Source organism: Lynx canadensis, chromosome D1, assembly GCF_007474595.2.
Source record: "Lynx canadensis isolate LIC74 chromosome D1, mLynCan4.pri.v2, whole genome shotgun sequence".
In the NCBI taxonomy this organism is placed as follows: Eukaryota; Metazoa; Chordata; class Mammalia; order Carnivora; family Felidae; genus Lynx; species Lynx canadensis.
In genome coordinates, this window is record NC_044312.2 from 48567511 (window position 1) to 48585994 (window position 18484).

The following is an 18484-nucleotide window of genomic DNA, read 5'->3' on the forward strand; positions in this document are numbered from 1 at the left end:
TGGAAAGGTTGATCTGACCTTTGTTGTAACAAGCAGATCAAAGCATTTTTCCAGAATCACACAACTTAAAAAACTTCTTCATGTGATCCTGATGAAATAGCAGATGAATTAGCAGGGCAATATACCTCTATAGCTCATTTCTAAGGTTGTGAAGATAGTGATGTGCTTTTAAAACCAGAATAAAAAAAAAAAAAGATCATACGAGCTAGAAAAGAAGGTGGAGATTGTCAATAAATATTTGTTGATTGACGGATTGATCTTGAAGGCTGCTGAAAAGGTGACATAAATTCAGATGAAAAGGGACACAGTTTATTGTTAGCAAGAATTGAAGTAAAATGATGAGAAGGAAATTAAGGCAGTTCACTCATTTGGAAACTGGCAGTTGGGAGGAGGACTTTTGAATACAGGGGGATTTGAAAGATTAACAGCAAATAAAAATCCCTTAACACAAGGTTCAATTGATTTATTTCTTCAGTAGCTATTCACAGAATGTCTCTATGGCAAGTCATTATGTAGGTGCTACAAGAGAAAAAGCCAAAAGATAACGTCTCATGTAAGAGAACTGTGTATCAAGAAAGATAAAATACAATATAAGGAGCCGACCTTGAGGAAGACCACAACTACGGTATGAGAGGGACTATGTTATGTATGATTAGGGAGAAGGATTAGTGTTTTACTATTAGACTTCCCTTTTTCAAGTGTTAGATACTTGCATTCTTGCCTTCCTCCTTATAGGCACTCATTCTTTAATTTTGTTCAACAAATTTGTATTGAGCATATACTTCCCATCACTAAGTGATGAGAAGGATGAACAAGACAGTCCTCATTTCATGTTATTTCCAGTTGTATAACTTTGGAGAAATCACTTAACTTTAAAAACTTGGCTTTCTTTTTTGTTTTAAAGTTTGTTCATTTATTTTGAGAGAAAGGATGGGGAGGGGAAAGAGAGAGAGCAAGAAAATCCCAGTCTCTGCACCATTAGCGCAGGACAAAACACAGGGCTTGACCTCACAAACCGCAAGATCAGGACCTGAACTGAAATCAAGAGTCTGACACTTAACTGATTAAGCCACCCAGGTACCACAAAAACCTATCTTCCTTAATATTATAATTAACATTAAAATGTCTCACTCCCAGGGTTATTTTAATTTTTAGATCAACTTATGGTAGTGCCTGGCATGTAGTAGATACTTAACAGAAGGTGGTGGTGGTGGTGGAGGAGGATAATAGTAGTAGTAATTAGTGTTATTAGCCTTTTTGAGGGGGTAATTTAGAGACTAGGGTGATAATTTCCAGGAGATGGTTAAGAAAAATATTTTTGACTTTGTGGAACAGCTTTATGTTGACAGTAATAGAAACTTCCCACATCCCCACGTAGAATGTAGCTCTATGAGGGCAGAGGCTTTGTTTACTTTGCTATCGTATTCCTAGGACCGAAGAACACACTACCATAGTAACTGGGAAATTTTAGTCATTCAAATATATATTTCCCAAGTAATTGGGATTTTAATAAGCATAGATTAAAATAAAGACATTTAGTGTGTACTATATGACATTAATGAAGATACCAAAGAGAAAAGTTGCTTTATATAAGCTTCAGCACAGAGGCACCTGGGTAGCACAGTTGGTTGAGCATCCACCTCTTGGTTTGGGCTCAGGTCATGATCTCCCAGTTCATGGGATCAAGCCTTGCATTGGGCTCTGTTCTGTCAGCCCAGAACTTGGATTCTCTCTCCCCATGTCTCTCTCTGTCCCTTCCCTGCTCATTGTGCACACTCTGTCTCTCTCAAAATAAATAAACATCAAGAAAAGAGATGACTATATAAGCTTCAGCACAATTACTTGACTCAAAAATGTTTTCAGAGATAAGAAGTTTGTATCTAGAAAAGTAGATTGAGAACAGCTGGTGGATGTTCTGAAGTGTTCTTTAAGGATAAAGAAAAATTATTTAAAGCTACTTGTACAGCATAATTACATGATAAAAACATTGTTTTTTAGAAAGATAACTCTCAAAGGATATGAAGAATCAATTGATACTGAAATATGATACAGGCAGAAATATTTTTAGGAAATTATGTTGTTGATCATAAGAAAGTAATAGTTTATGACTTGAAATGGGATGTTGGTTAGGTATTGATAACAAATATAAGGGACATATATGAAAAAGAGAATTCCCTTAAAGATACAGAGAATATACTGGAGGAAATGATGATTATAATTAGGCATGATTAGTCCTGTCTCAAACTTATTAAGACTAGGGTGACACTAGGGCATTTACTTAGGAAATAAAAGTTGAGTGAGATTGTGTAACAAAAAGGGACAGACCTTGGCAAATGCTCATATCTGGCAAAAAGAAAGCAAACAGATAAATGGAGTGGACAGAGCAGTAGTGAGGAAACCAGGAAGGATATCAACCACTTGACACAAGAAAAGGGGAGTTTCAAGTGGTGGTCACTCCAGAGTGTCAAATATTGCAGCAAAGCAGGGAGGATGAAGACTGGGAAAAGATAATTGTATTCAAATGTGGGAAAGTGTTTGTGGATTCTCTACTTTTGTATGATGGTAGAATACATAGAAGATGGCAAGATTGAGGAGAGAAATTGAGGATAAAGAACTGGGTGAATTGGTATTCTGCCTTTTACTATAGTTGGATTATACCTAAGAGAAAGAGAAAATAGTCTTTGCTATCTGCTCACATTATCAGCTTTGTGAAGTCTCAACTTACAGTTCAGGACTCTCTTTTTGTTTCTCTAAATCTTTTGGCATATGCTTTGAGCTCTTGATTCTCTTGGACATTGCTTATAGTTGACCAAGTGGTTTGTATATGGGGATAATAAAGTGAGCCTGATGGAACAAAAACCTGGTATATCATAATGACTTTATAACCATTGATCGATTGTGTTCTTAACACCATTTACTGCTCTCAAAGAGCATGTTTTAACTTATAGGATATTTAAACCTCCCAAAACAAAACAGTATCCATTAAACTGGAGCAAAGTGAAAGCATTAAAATCACCTATTGCTACTCCATTCAGCATATGGTGCAAAGCAAGGGAGCAAAGCTGAGAAGAAATGTGCCATTTCCAAATCAGAGGTAAATCCAGTTCTGAACTTACTAAGTACTATTTTTCCTTCATTTCCTTCATTACAGAAGACAACGTTTTATAGATATAGATATAGATAGATATAGATATATATATAGATATAGATGCATGCACATACACACACATACACACATATATATACTTTTCATAAATGTAAGAACCCTAGATATTTTCCTTAACTTCTCTTCACAAAAATACCGGGAAAGTTTATAACATTTTTTTACAGATCATAAGGTATTTAATAATAATAATTTTCAAAAACCTGTGGTTTCTAATTAAATGAAAAACACACAGTAATTATTGAATGTAAGATCACTTTTCTAGACTCAAAGTTCTGTATTATAAAAGATTAATAAAAAAGGCAGAGGAGATAACAAAAACAAAGGAAAAAATTTTTAAGAATGGAACATATTATAGGATACTGATTTTTTTTCTATTTGGTGGATGTTATGATTTAGCAGTTCACTGAGCTCATAAATTTAATTAAGATTAGAAGTTTTAACATGAAAACACGGTTAACTGATAGAATACATTCAGGTAACTAATAGGAATAGTGGTCTTACCAAAATTAGAATCTTGACTAAGAATATCAATAATTATTTTTACAGCCTATGTTTATTAAAAGTAAGAAGTACTATGATTCGCCTCTTTTCAAAATGTGTTTTTTAAACTGTTCTCATTATAATTGAATAGTATTTCTAAAATAACCAGGCCCACACCTTAGATTAAAACAGATGCTCTACATAGCTTAAAAAATTGCTTACTGAGTTTTTAACCGATATTGACACTTACACAAGTGTGTATAACACGAAAAAAGATGAATTCTAACAGCTTGTAAGTGGCAAAACTGGTTAGAATTCAAGTCTTTTGGATCCCAGAATCAGAGCTTTTTATTTCTATGTGATAATTCCTCTTAATATAAATGGAGGGCACAATTTGAAACAGTGGAGATAGTATAGGAGAAGGAATATTAGTTAAAGGAAGTAATGGACAGTTTAGTTGTGTGCCACTGTGTCTAATGATGTTCTTATTCTGGTTAGAGCTTCCATGTTGGTAGATGGACTCTCACTTTTTCAGTACTTGATTGTTTTTCATCCATTCAGCAGAGACACTTAAAGTCAAATATGATGAAAATATGAAGATGGATCTTTATTTTAGATTGAGGTGGAACAAAACTCCTTCATCTTGTACCCCCTTTTTCAAAGAGTAAAAGCTATGTTTTATTTCTTCCAAAAGTCTCAGGGTCTTTGAGGAGAAGAAATGGGAAGGTTATGATGGTAACAGTCTTGAATAGATCTAAGTAGAGCTGATGATACTACCATTTAGTTTCCTCCCTGATGGGGAACCTTACAGGTTAAGGAGAAAGGACATGGCAGGGATACATGGAGGTCAGACAGCAATCAGCTGGTAGGATTATAGGTTGCCAGTTGGGATCTTCAAAGTAGAGAGTAATCGAAAAACCCATATTAAAGTTTGTCAGGTACACCTTGCCCAAAGTGACAGAAAGGAATATGACTAGAGAGTAAAGTCCTGATGCTAGGAGGTCAGAGCAGGGAGGAACCTCAGGGATCATTTGTCTGCATGAGAAAATTCAAGCACCATGACCTGCTCAGGGTTACTCAGCATGTTAAATCACAGAATCAAGACTGTAATACAGGTCTTTTGACTCTGAGGACAGTGCAGTCTCCAGAAGAGCACTCTGAAGAAGTGGTCCATCTTGCTCCCTCTTCCTTGGTAAACCCATCTCTTCCCTATTCATTCTCATGACACTTACCTGTTAACACATTCAGTTTATACCACCTCCTCTATGAAGTCTTTTCTGATTCCCTCCAGGTGCAATTGCCTGGTCCCTCCTCTATGCCACCTCTGCTGCTATGGTCTACTGGCATCTACACAGCAGCCATATCACTGTGTTGCATGTTAGTATTCATCTCCCTCTACCAGAGAGAGGTCTTTGAGGCAGGAGCCATGTATCATCCATCTTTGTATTTCTAGGGCATATCATCATGCCCAGCACACAATGGGTTGTGTCAGATTATGTTTTAATTCATGTGTACAGTATTTAAATTAGAAATTAGCAATGCATGTGTATTAAAAATTTCCTGAGATAGAGAGGTAAATGAAAGCCATATTTTATAGGAAAATAAAGTATGTGTTAAGGGCTCCCTATATTTACTTAAAGATGGAGAAGCGTTCAATGACTGTTCAGTTTTCAGAGTTCTCAGGTGACTTGGTTCTAGAGTTTTCTGGAGACCAACTATGAATAAGGCATGATGCCAGAAGCTACAGTGGTGCAATCATGAGTAAGATATCATTGGTATCCTAATGAACATGGCTCTGTAAGAGATACCATGGGAAAGCCTTAGGAAAGTGAATGCCAACAGCAGAGTAATGTAAAGATCAAGACTGAGCAAGACAATGTTAAAAAGAAAATGCAAGAGGGAGCAGACACAGATTGGAAGAAAGTCCAGTTCAGGTAATATTCTGAGTGAAGGCTGCAATGACCTGATCTGAGAGAGAAAGCTAAGATGATTCTTCTCCTCAAGACAGTACATCTTAGATGGGTTCAGGAAAGAGATGTTTACGTTAAAAAAGCTTTTAGTGGATTTTGTAGAAGAAAACACGTTTATTTGCTTATTAAATTATATTTTATATTACTTGGGGAAATTAACAAACATTCAATAATTGATCATATAAATCTTGTGAATCTTGTAGATTATTAATCCACAGCTAGGTAAAATAACTCTCACTACTGAATACCTACCAAAGACCTACCATTAACGTGTGTAATCTTATTTATTGCTCCCAACAACTTCATGAAGACAATTGTATGGTATTATAGCTAAGTATAATTTCTTTATCACTTAAGATATGTGTCAAGCATTTTACATTAATTACCTAATTTAATATTCACAATAATCATATTAGGGAAGTACTTGTTCATACCATTCTACACGGGGGTATTAAGGGTTAGAGAGATCAAGGAAATTGGCTATATTCACATATCTCATTAATACTGGAACTAGGATTCAAAGAGGTGTCTTTTTCTTCCCCCACTCTTGAAATCATGATCTTACCTACTGAAAATAATAGAAGGTACATAGGAGATTCAAGTGTAAGGAGCCATAAAGCATTGTGACATGTTTGCTGCAGCTGCAGATGAAGCAAAGTGACTGGGGCTCTGTCTTGCTCTGGGAATGGCAAGAGGGATGAAAACCAGCTGCCCTAGTCTCCATGATCATCACATCCTCTCCCAAAGCAACAGCTTTATATGCAAAACCATAATACTTAGATATGTCTTGCTTACTATGTCATAATTACTTTTAATAAAGGGCAGAATTAGTTCATCATCCATCACATTATATCCTACTAAGAAATCAAATCTATATAAACAGCAAACAGCCCTCACATGTGGCAAGAGTGGAGCTGTGGTTCTAGTCCACCTTTATGTTTCATATATTGGATATCACACTTCTCTGGGGCCTAAGTATGTTTGGTGCCAATTTAAGGACCGTGTGTTTATTGAGAATAGGGATCATATTTTAAATCTCTATTTTTTTCAATACCTGTCACAGCACTTGGCACATGACACATGCTCAAGTATTTTTTATTATGTGGAATTATGTTTAGTTTTTAAGAAGCCAACACTTTGATATTATTCTGTAAGCACTTTTTATAATATGTGATATGGGGTTGTATAAAACTTTACTTATCCCAGATTTTAATATGTTGTTAGCTTTAATTAAATTACACATGTGGCAAGGAACAAAATAATTGGAGAAATCATTTCTTAAGATACAAATCAAATCGCATTAAAATGTGGAATAGTTCATGTGTGTTATTCATGAAAGACCTCTTTTCAGAAGATTAAAAAACACCTCATTTAAATTATCTGATCATGTGGGCAGTTAGTTGAAGTAGCACTGAAGGGGGAAAAGGGCAGTGAGAGAGCATTCAAAGTTTATGAAATTATAAGTTTAAATACCAAGTTTGAATTTGAACGGGTCACTCTCTTCTGTGTGATGCCAAGAAGGCTACATGCCCGGATCAGTCAGGACAATGTGTGGCATCAATTTGATTTTCTAGCCCCCATAGAAACCTACCAGCTGTCACCACAGAACCATTAGGTTCAGGAAAATGAAATATCTGAAAAAAAAACAAAACAGATTTTTCAAAATAGCGAAATTGCCTCTATATCTACAAAAGTGCCAATCCTCTCCCTTTCCTAGTCTTCAAGGTGAGAGGAGACTTTAAGTGATGGTCAGTGCCAGAACCCAATCTATGTAGCTGTCCAGGCCCTGAACTATCAGGTACATAAAACATAACCTGGGTGCTTAAATATCACAGGAAGTATTACCGGTCAAGAATAGCAACAACAAAAAAATGCATGTAACAGAATTCTTTCCAGGAAGAGAGTTTTATGAATTGAAAGACATATATTGGTAAACTGACTGGGCAGAGAGGGAGACCACCAACGCAAGTTCCGACAATAAATTGTCTTTAAGCTCCTCCAGAGGATAATGGAAGCCCATTCACAGCATAGTTTTTTGTTCATTTGTTTTGTTTTTTCCTGGGAATACATAAAATTATGGATGGGAGAAATTACTGTTTATACTTCTTGTCTCTTTAGCAAGCAACCACTCCTCTAAATAAATGTGGAAAAAAATGTTTAAAAATACTGTATTGGTGCACGCATTTGAAAAGTTGCTAAATTTTCACGAATGTCACAACCCACTCTTACGTACCTTTGATTAAAATGGAAGTATACTTAGTTGTGCCTTCTATCCTTTACCCCAAGGTCTTTGTCAAGTGAAATTGTGGGATTTCTTGTCTCAGGGGTCTTGAAGCAGAATATAGATCACACTCTTCTAGTGATGAGAAAATAGACACCTCTTAATGGCTTTCCTGAACTCCCCACACTGGCTCTTATGATAACATGTCTTAAATGTTCTCCATTCATGGTGGAAATACAGCCTCAGCTCTTCCAAAAACCTTTCATTCCTTTATAATTTTACCAAATCCTGTTAGAGTCATAAGATGTTTCTTTGCTTTTTTTGAAAATAGTTGAAACACAATGTTACATTCGTTTCAGGTGTACAACATAATAATTCAACAACTCTCTGTTATGCTATGCTCGCCACAGGTGTAGCTACCATCTGTCACCATACAGTGCTATTATAATACCTTTGACTGTATTCTCTGTGCTGTACCTTTTATCCCCATAATGTATTCATTTCATAACTGGAAGCTTGTATCTCCCACTTCCCTTCATGCACTTGGCCCATCCTTTCCCCTCCCTTTCTCTCTGGCAGCCATCAGTCTATTGTCTGTATTTATAGCTTTCATTCTTCTTTTTGTTTGTTCATTTGTTTTGATTTTTAGATTTCACATATGAGTGAAATCATATGGTATTCTTTTAAAAGCAAGTTGACATCCCAATCTAGATGGCATCATCTCTTCTTATGAAGACATTATGGATACTAGTGAATTAAGCAAATTACATTACTTTCTTGGGTTGAAAACTGAAGACCCATAGAGTCTTTAAGCCTCCAAAAGTTCATCTAGCTGACCAGGGATCTTTTGAATAGCAATTAGGATATGTATCTATAGTGAATGTTGGAACTAAAATCAGCATACATGATCACAGAATTGTTAGGCAAATATTCTGGTAGACTATGAATGACTAGTCACTGTTATGCCACTAAAGGATTTTTGTCTTTTAAGTACTTCCTAACAGAATTTCTTTCAGCCTGAGCCTTTAGATTGTATTATCAGAGACTTGTTTTCCTTTCTTTGAAGTTTTTTTTTTTCTCCTCACTTTGCAGCACTTTGATAATGTGAAGGGCTTCACTCTAGAGAAGTCACTGAAGCAAAGAAAAGCTTCACAGAGCCATACTGAGAGAATTAAAACATATCACATTAATTCATCCTTCCTTTCTGTCTTCCATCAAATAAAGAAAGTTATAAAAACAAACAAAAAAAGAATTAATACGGAAACACACACATATAGGGAGCTGGAGTTTTGTTTTATACTTTTGCACATGAAGAACAAAAACCTCCATAAAGCTGCGAAAGCTTTCTAGCATCATCAAGTCCTCTTCAATGAGTCATTAACTTGCTGAAGCCCAGAAAATCAAATTTGGTTTAAGGCTGTTTGATAATGTAGTAACACAGTAAAATGTGATTCACCAATTAGCTCATGTAATTAGAAAATCAACAACATGCTCTAAGTGGCTGGTGGACACACATAAGTAAAGTCTATTGTCGTTCTTTATAGTTGCTGATTATAACCACACCTTCAATTGATGACACTGCATCCAAATTCCTTATGGAAAAGAATCCACAAATATCTGTGTTTACAAATAAGATTAAATAAATTAATACTTAGTTCAGTCGGTCATTCTGTCACTCCTTTTTTTTTGTTTGTTTGTTTTCCCCCTTCATCAATTCTTTCTTTCCAGGCTCTGTTAACCAATAGTGCTTCTGGTCCTTATCTTTATAGAGCTCTCAGTCTGCAAGAACTATGTTAAACTCTTCTAAGGAAGGAAAGTCAACTGGTTAAAACCCTGCCAAAATGATGGTTTAAAATCATGGTAGTTAAAAATTAGTCTTTCTAGACAATCCCTAAATACTAATGATGTTGCCAAGACGCATGTAAGAAAAAAGACACAGCCAGCTGAGAATTTTCTCATGCAGAGGTTTTTGCCTGGCTGAAAAGGATTCTGTGATAACAATGGCAATTGAATATCTGTTAGATTATTTTAAAGCAACTCTTCATCTATTGTTTATACACACCTGTTGATGCATAAGGCATATATTATACATTGCTATGTTTAAGTATTTTTCTTTGTAAATTCATGTCAATGTAAGAGTTTAGATGTTGTTAAACTTTCTCACTAGGAATTTCACACATTTCCTACTTCATTCTTTTCTTACTGCTACTAAGGTATATGGGCATAATTACATGGTCCAGGGCTTCCTAATAAATATAATGAGGATAATGGGGATGAATTACCTGAGCTTGAGCCAGTAAAAAAAAAAAAGTATTTCTTATCTGATATGGTTATTCTTAATGTTTTTCTTTGGCAAAATATGATATATTGTTATACTGCCTTCTCCACTGACTTTTTAAGGTAGTATTTTAGTGTTCATTCATGGAAATTTTAAAAGGTATTAGGGAATTATTTTCTTGTAACTGTAACATTGCCCCTAGGTTGTTTATTCTTTGTAACCTCACAATGCCTATTTTGTATTGTTCCCTCTGCCGTAAATATCACAAATTCTAAGGAATGCAATAAGCTTTGATTATTTTTGTAGTTTCGCTCATATATTTTATAATAGCTTAGACTATATTTTATTTGGATGAAAACATAAAATCACAGACATTAAGAAAGTGTGGTTTATTCTTAGCCAGTATGAAACTTAACCCCAAACATTATAAAAATGCAGCCATCTCCCCCTCAACATGTATTTAACATTCTTTCTTTTTTTCTTATTTACAGGTCAATGGGACAGAAATTGAATATGAGTTTGAAGAAATTACATTGGAAAGGGTAAGAAAAATCCAATAATTGAAAACCTCAGTCTTGCATTCAACATTCTGCATCCTAATGGATTGTTTTGTGAAATCACACAATTGTGTATTTTACCTTGGAAGTTTCCAACAGGACTCAAAACAAAAATATTAATGAAATGCTTGCAGTGGAGGGCACAGGGACAGACCACATCACCAGAATGTTCCATATGTAAATGGCATTGCCAAGATATGGAGAAATTAATGAGAATGACAGAAATATTCAGTGAGCTAGTATAGCACTTTTTCCTATTGTTTCCATTATTAATGTTTTGCTATACATTTTTAGATACATTACAAAAATTTTCATTTATACATTAGTAATGCTATCTCATAACTACCATTACCATGCATTTTTTAGTTTAAAAAAACAAGCAGTGCATTTTAAAACCACCTCCCCCATGGAAAAAAATGCAGCAATCCTTCAGACCTCTGCAAGTTTGTTATTAGGTCCTTGGCAGGATTTGACAAATAAGCAAAATTCTGTGTAACAACCCTAATATATAAAGATAGTTAACAAAACAGTAAGAAGGCCTAAAACCGCCGAGAAAAAAAATGACCAAAAGCATTAATAGGACATTCATCAAAAAAGAAAAGACCAATAACATATGAAACTTGTTCAAACTTATTAATAAACAAAGAAAACAATGATGCTAAATGATTTTTGTCTGTCCAACTGGCAAAATTTTAAAGGAAGGTTAATACTCATTGTCACGGAGTGGGCCTGGAAATTGTTACAACCATTAAAAAAAGCTATTTGGACAAATGGATCAAAAGCTTTAAAATGAGCACCCTTTTTGACTGAGAAATTATAAGAATGCAGAAAGACACAAAGAATATTCATATTGGTATTGTTTATAACATTGCAGATTGAAAAAGACAAGTGTTTAGTAATACATTATTGTGTGTCCAAATAATAGAAAATTATATTAAATTACATTATAATAGTATTTTTTAAGACTATTTAACTACAAGAATGGAAAGCCTAACTAGGTTATCTTATTAAATTTAAAAAAATTACATTTCATAATGGTGTTTAAAGTATAATCCTATAAGCACTAACATGAATAATTTGTGTTCATAAGAATATACATAAAGCCTGGAAGGATATTTGCCAAAATGTTAACTCTTATTAAGGATTTTGGATAATTTTTAGTTTCTTCCTCTTGTTTATATTTTTTCCTACACATTCCACAATAAACATATAATTTGCTTATAATAAAAAATAAAAATGTAAGTATTTTTCTAAGCTTTATCATTCAAGTATCAATTCAGACTCTAGACCTGCACTTAAATTTATATCTTCTTTTAAGTTTACTGATTATGCAGTTTCCTGAGTCAGGGAATTTTTCATTCTTAGCCTAATTTTTATTGAGCATGAGTGGTTTCAAAAGGAAATTTACATTAAAAGTTAAGTGTTTGACAGATGTGTTCTTTAAAACTTCCATTATGAACTTTGGTTAAATTTTAATGACATGCTAAATGAAGAAAAATGAGGCTTAAGGAAAATTAACCCAAATGAAAAAAAAGAACACATTTCTCCTACTAAATCACTAATCTTCTCCCTAGGACTGGCTATATAATTTGCAAAGCACAGTGTAAAATGTAAATGTGGAGCCCTTGTTTAAAAATTATTAAGAATCAAAAAAGATAGTAAGAGTCCAACATTAAATGCCATGTGACCCTTCTTAAATGCAGGACCCTGTTTGCAAAGATCTCTCACTCACAGAATCAACCCTTCTCTCTCACCACACCCCGACACTAAATATGACATCATTTTGTTACCCTGGTTTTATAGGTTAGAAAATCAAACCTAACTTTGGTGTGAGGTAGAACATTCAGTGGGAGTCAGACAGCTGTGTGTTCTAGTCTACATTTTGACACTTCCTTGCTTCATGACCTAGTGTGTCATCTCATCTCAGTCACTCTGAACCTTGTCACTGCCATTAACAGCACTCCCTCCCAAAAAGCTCTGTCAAGCACTGTCTTCGTTGAACACCACCTCCTCTCTGTTCTTATCATCTATTCCAATACCCCCACCTCAGAACTTCTTCCAACTCCATTGGGACCTCGAATCATAGATTTTACCTTTCCTCTCCAGTTTTCTCCAGTTTTCATCTTTTGTATGCCCACCCCTACCCCACCTACCATACTCCAAGTCTTCCTGTCACACACTTTTAACATTTCATCTCCTCTCTCCCTTTCTGTGTTCACCCAGCAAAGCCTCAGTCCTCCATTCTCAGCACCTGGGCAAAGAATGGGTCCACAGAAGCACTCCTTCATCTCACTTGAAACATACAGCTATTGATTTCAAGTGAACCTTCAAAGCATCCTAATAATTCCTATACATTTTTAGAAAAATCACTTTCTCATTCTCTGGGACAATAGGTTCACAACTTACTTGGTCTCCTCAAATCTCAAACACCTCTCCCTCATACTCAGTCTCAGCTGTTGACCTCTCTCCCTGTGTCCTTGAGAAAATCCAAGCAATCAAAGAAGACCACCTTACTTTCCTACCACCAGGTCTGTTAGTGTGCTCTCCCTGTTACAATGGGAGAATGTCCCCTGCTCCTTTACTAGGCCAGCCCTTCGCTTGTGACCTGCACTCCATAACCTCTTGTCCATTGAAGGACTTTGCTTCTATAGTTTTCTCCTCTCTCTCTCCTGCAATATCCGATGCTCTCTCATGTTTTCCTGGATATACATAATACAGACATGATGTAATCTCTCTCATTAAAAGAGAAGAGTCCTCTAGCAATGGAGTCCTAAAAGAAAAAGCAAAACAAAACAAAATGTCACTTTCCCCAATGTTCTCCTTCTATTGTTTCATGATTTTATTTTTCTTTACCAAAAATAGAGGAAAGTTGTCTGTTTTCAATAACTCCAATTCATTACTTCATTTTCCTATTTTAAACTAGTTCATGTTTTCATCCCCTCAGTGGCCCTAAAACCATCTTTATCAAAGTCTTGACAGGTTCCATCTTGTTAAATGCAAGCAGCAGTTCTCTTTCCTGAGTTCTCAGTAGCATCTGATGCAGCTGTCACTGCCTCCTTCCCTCAAGATGATAATTTCTTGCCTTGCAGAATAAAACATTTCTCCTACTTATTCACCATCTCATTGGTACCCTTAGTCTCCTTGTTAGCTCCTCCTATAAATATTGGAGCATTCCAGAAACCCAGTGGACAGGCCTCTTCTCAATCTCTCCTCATTCCCTAGTGATCTCATCCACATGCATGGCTTTAAATACCAATTGTCAACTGATGATTCCCAAATCTGAGTCATGACCTCTCTCCTGCATTCCAAATGTAAACAGCTAACTGTCCAGTTGGCATCTCTGCTGAATATCAAGAAGGTCTTCTAAATTTAGTATATTCCTAACAGAATTCATGATTTCCCTGCACTCCCTACCCTTGGGGCAAAAACGACTTCTAAACTAATATTCCTCATCTTAGCTAATTGGCTCTATCATTTTTCTTATTATTCAGCCCCCCCCAATCCTCTAGGAGTCTTGCTTAATTGCTCTTTTTCCCTTGGCATCCAGAGCAAATCCTACCAGTGCTACCATAAAAATATATTTCAAAATCAATCAAATTGTACCATTGACCCTGCTGAATTCAAGTCCAAACTAATATCATCCCATGCCTGGACCACTTCAGTAGTTTCCACTTTTGCCCACTCCTCCTCAAAGCAGCCAGAGTAATCTTTTTCAAAAAAATAAGCCAGATATACCACTTTTATTCTTAAAATTCCACTCATTATCATCACCTGCAAAACCTTATACACTCTGACCCCTGCTTCTCTCTCTGACATTATGCCCTCACCACCAACTCCTATAACATTTCACTGTAGCCATATGTACTTTCTTGTCATTCCTCCCCAAAGTCAGGCTTTTCCTACCTCAAGGTCTTTAAATATGTTATTCTGTCTTCTTGAAATAACCTCCCCTTGGATCTTTACATGACTTGCTTTTTTCACCATTTAAATATGTGCTCAAATGTCTCAGAAAAGTCTTCCTTGCACACCCCATTTAAGTTAGTACCAGCATCCCCCTTACACTTTTTTTCCCATTTTCATAGCTTTATTACTTTTTTAAATGTTTATTTATTTATTGTGTGTGTGTGTGAGAGAGAGAGAGAGAGCGAGTGAGCACATGTGCAGGTGGGGTAGGGGCAAAGAGAGAGAGAGAGAGAGAGAGAGAGAGAGAATTCCAAACAGACTTGGCACTATGAAGTGCAGAGTCAGACGTGAGGTTCTAACTGTAAGATCATGACCTGAGATGAAATCAAGAGTTGGATGCTTAACCAACTGAGCCACCCACGTGCCCGCTTTATTACTTTTTTAATTGCACTTACCAATCTGAGATTTATGTTATTACTTTATTGCTCACTTTGTTAATATCTATCCCCCTTCCTAAATATATGCTGTATGCAAATACATAGTCATTTCTGTATCCAATTTGCCTAGAACACTGTCTGGAATATAGTATGTACTCTGAATATTTGATGTATGAATGGATTACGCCAATGCTCTAGCACTGCAAATGCAGTGAAGTAAAGACACATGGCCTGCATTTGAATCTTGGCTCTATCACTTACTGGTTGAGTTACTTTGAGCTGAATACTTAACCTTTCTGGGCTTTAATATTCATACCTGAAAATGAAACTAAAGTGTTTATAATTTTCTCCTAGGGTCTTTGTGATGATTAAATGAGTTAATATAAAGGTTTAGGACAGCATGTATAGATGCTATTCTTAGCATTTCCTTTGTGCTAATATGGTAGTTCTCATAAATGTTATTTATTAGGATCAGGAAAGAAGCTTAATAAAAACATAGCCTACTAGTCTCAGTGATCTAGCAAGTCTCATTAATAAGAATTTCTCTCATATCAGTTTTTTTCCAGTTACTTTGTTAAATATCAGACATCCAATGATTAAGAAGTTATGGATCTTGCTATAAGAACTTACAGCTTCTACTTTTTCTTCATTTAAATCAAACATTTAATTTAGTAACAAACTAGTCACATTTATGTGACACCTCTATGAAGTGGATACATACATCTCTATGAAGTGGATATTGCCAACTCCATTTTACATATTAGGACACCAACGCTCCGAAATTAAATAACTTGTTAAAAGTCACAATGTTAGTAAGGGATGGAGGTAGGATTCAGACCTGTGCCCAACAGATACCAGAACCTAAACTCATTGCCACTGAGTTAGATTGCCCTCAAAATTAAGTTCAAGTGTCATTTCCTCCAAGAAGCATTTCTTGACTTTCCCTCTTGGGCAAGGTCCCCTTATTATAAATTAATACAAGTAGAGAACTTCTCACACTAAATGATGAATAAAATATGTCTTTTCCACTGACCTATGAATTCCTTGATAGGAGGAATTTCATTATAGTGTTCTTTATATTAGCATGATGATTTAAAAAGTAAAAGGGAAGTTACTGAACAATTTCGGGACAAGTTGATGACTCCTCTTCCTCTACAGCATCATTGTTCAGTGCATTGGCCACTTGCTACGCATAGTGAATTCCACAAATGTCTAATGTTCATTTATTTGTCAAGCACAGTCCTGGGCATTGTCCTTGTTTCATAGAATTTTACAGCCTGGTAGAAAACACAAAGAAGTAAATAGCCAAAAACCATGAAGAATAGCAGAGTGCTGTGGATACCTGGCCCAGAATGGAGTACTTCCTTGAGGCTTTATACCTGAGCTTACTTAGGAAAGAGGAGAAGAAGCAAGCCATGGAAAAGGGAATGGAAGAAGAAGGTCTCTCAGACAGGGAACAGCAGATGCAAATGTTCAAGGACCCCTGGAAAAATAACATCCTCAAGGCACTGCAAGTAGTCCAGTCCAGTAGTCCAGTTGAGTCCTCAAGGCACTCACCTTGAGGTAGGGCTTAGAGGGAGAGACCAGGCTGGAGTGTGGGACAGGCTGAGAACATAGATACTTTAGATAATATACAGAGGGCTTTAAATTTTATCCCAAAGGCACTGGAGAACGTTTGAATAATTTTAAACAGAGAAGTAACAAAATCATATTTGTGTTTTAAAAAGATTACTTTGGCTGTGTTGTTGGGTGTACATTTCATAGGATGCAGGAGATAATTCAGGAGATAGTGCCATTTAAGACATATAATTTAACGGCTAAATTCTGCCAATGGTGATGAATATGGTGATTAACATATTCAAAATATGTGAAGAAGCACCTGGGTGGTTCAGTCAATTAAGCGTCCAACTTCAACTCAGGTCATGATCTCGTGGTCCTTGAGTTTGAGCCCATGTTGGGCTCTGTGCTGACAGCTTGAACCCTGGAGCCTTCTTCAGATTCTGTGTCTCCCTCTCTCTCTGCCCCTTCCCCGCCTGTGTTCTCTCTCTCTCTCCCAAAGATAAATAAACATTTAAAATTTTTAAAAAATATGTTAAGGATGTTAAAAGAACATATTCTAATGCTTTTTAATATGGGAAATGCCAGAAAGAGCAGAAAAATCAAGGATACCTAGATTATAATCCAACAAATTCCTTTCAGTAGTACAATCTGGGTTTCTCAGCATTGGCCACCTGTGATATTTCATATCTTTCTGACACCATGGGCTCTTACGACAGTATACTCAGCTATAAAAGTAGCTGAGTATAAAGTCTATGCCTCTAAGTGATTTATCCATTATTCATGCATGAAGTTAATAGGTTATGTACCCCCAGTATGACTTATATCAAGAGAGGCTAGTTTACCCGGCATGGATAATAGATTCATCATGGCTTTATAACCCTAACCATCATGCATGACTACAATTTAGCAGAGATATTGAAGTGACTATATGACTATCTGCCATCTCCTCTGACCCATGCCCCCAGCCTCCAAAAACAAAAACAAAAACAATAACAATATCATTTGGAGTACTGTCCTGACAGCCGCAGGATGTATGATCATGGGATATTATTTGAATGTTCCATCTGATGAGTCAGGGATATTCTTTTGCAATTAAAAAGAAATCAAAAGATCTGAGCTGTCTTCCTAAATGTACAGCAATTTGTAGGGCAGAGTAAAGTGACTGATTTATTGTACCCTCCAAATTCCTTTATAATTTGGGTATAAGGTGGATAACATGGGGATTCTGAAAACAGTATTTGTGAACTGCTGGGTAAAACCCATTAAGAGTTGTCTAATGGACAACAACTGATGGACCCTCTAGATTCATCCAGGTATCAAATGAATTGGAAAATCATTGGATGTCTGAATCACTTAGGCCAAATAAATTTCTCTCAAATTTTTGAATTTTAATGAAGATGAAGAATACCAAATTCAAATAGAATTAAGGATCTAATTACTTCAAATAACATGGAAGCTGTGGGTTTCTAAATTCCTGATTTTTTTCTGTGTCTCTGAAACTTTCTCCAATTTAACATAACAGGAATAAAAAGCCAGAGTCCCAATGATATTTGTCATCTGTATATATATAGTCATCTGTAGCACAGTCTTATTCTAGTCTAGTTAAATAATTTTTAATAATAGGTACATTTCTTAAATGAATTACAAATTTTATATATTCAATTATCAGTGTATATTTTAAGTGTGTTTGAAATATAAGGCACAGTGTATACAAATAGTATGTGCATAGAAACCATTCAAACATAAATGTGTATTTAGTTATAAACAAAAATATTTACTTAATATGTATGAATTTTGATCAGACCTTTATTGGCTTAGTGGAAAATATCACAAGATTTATGGAACAGAGTAGGTTTATATAAGCACTGGAAAGGAACACAGTCTTTGTACTCAGACCTTACTTTGAATCCAG

General features: G+C 35.6%; 1 protein-coding gene across 1 annotated transcript in view; it reads left to right on the plus strand.

Moving 5' to 3' along the window:
- DLG2 (discs large MAGUK scaffold protein 2) overlaps nt 1-18484 on the plus strand; it is a 780826-nt gene that overhangs the window by 123625 nt on the left and 638717 nt on the right. Inside the window, exons 3-4 of the mRNA XM_032595102.1 lie at nt 10607-10657; nt 15367. Of these exons, the coding sequence (XP_032450993.1) occupies nt 10607-10657; nt 15367 (52 nt within the window). The remainder of the gene's footprint in view (nt 1-10606; nt 10658-15366; nt 15368-18484) is intronic.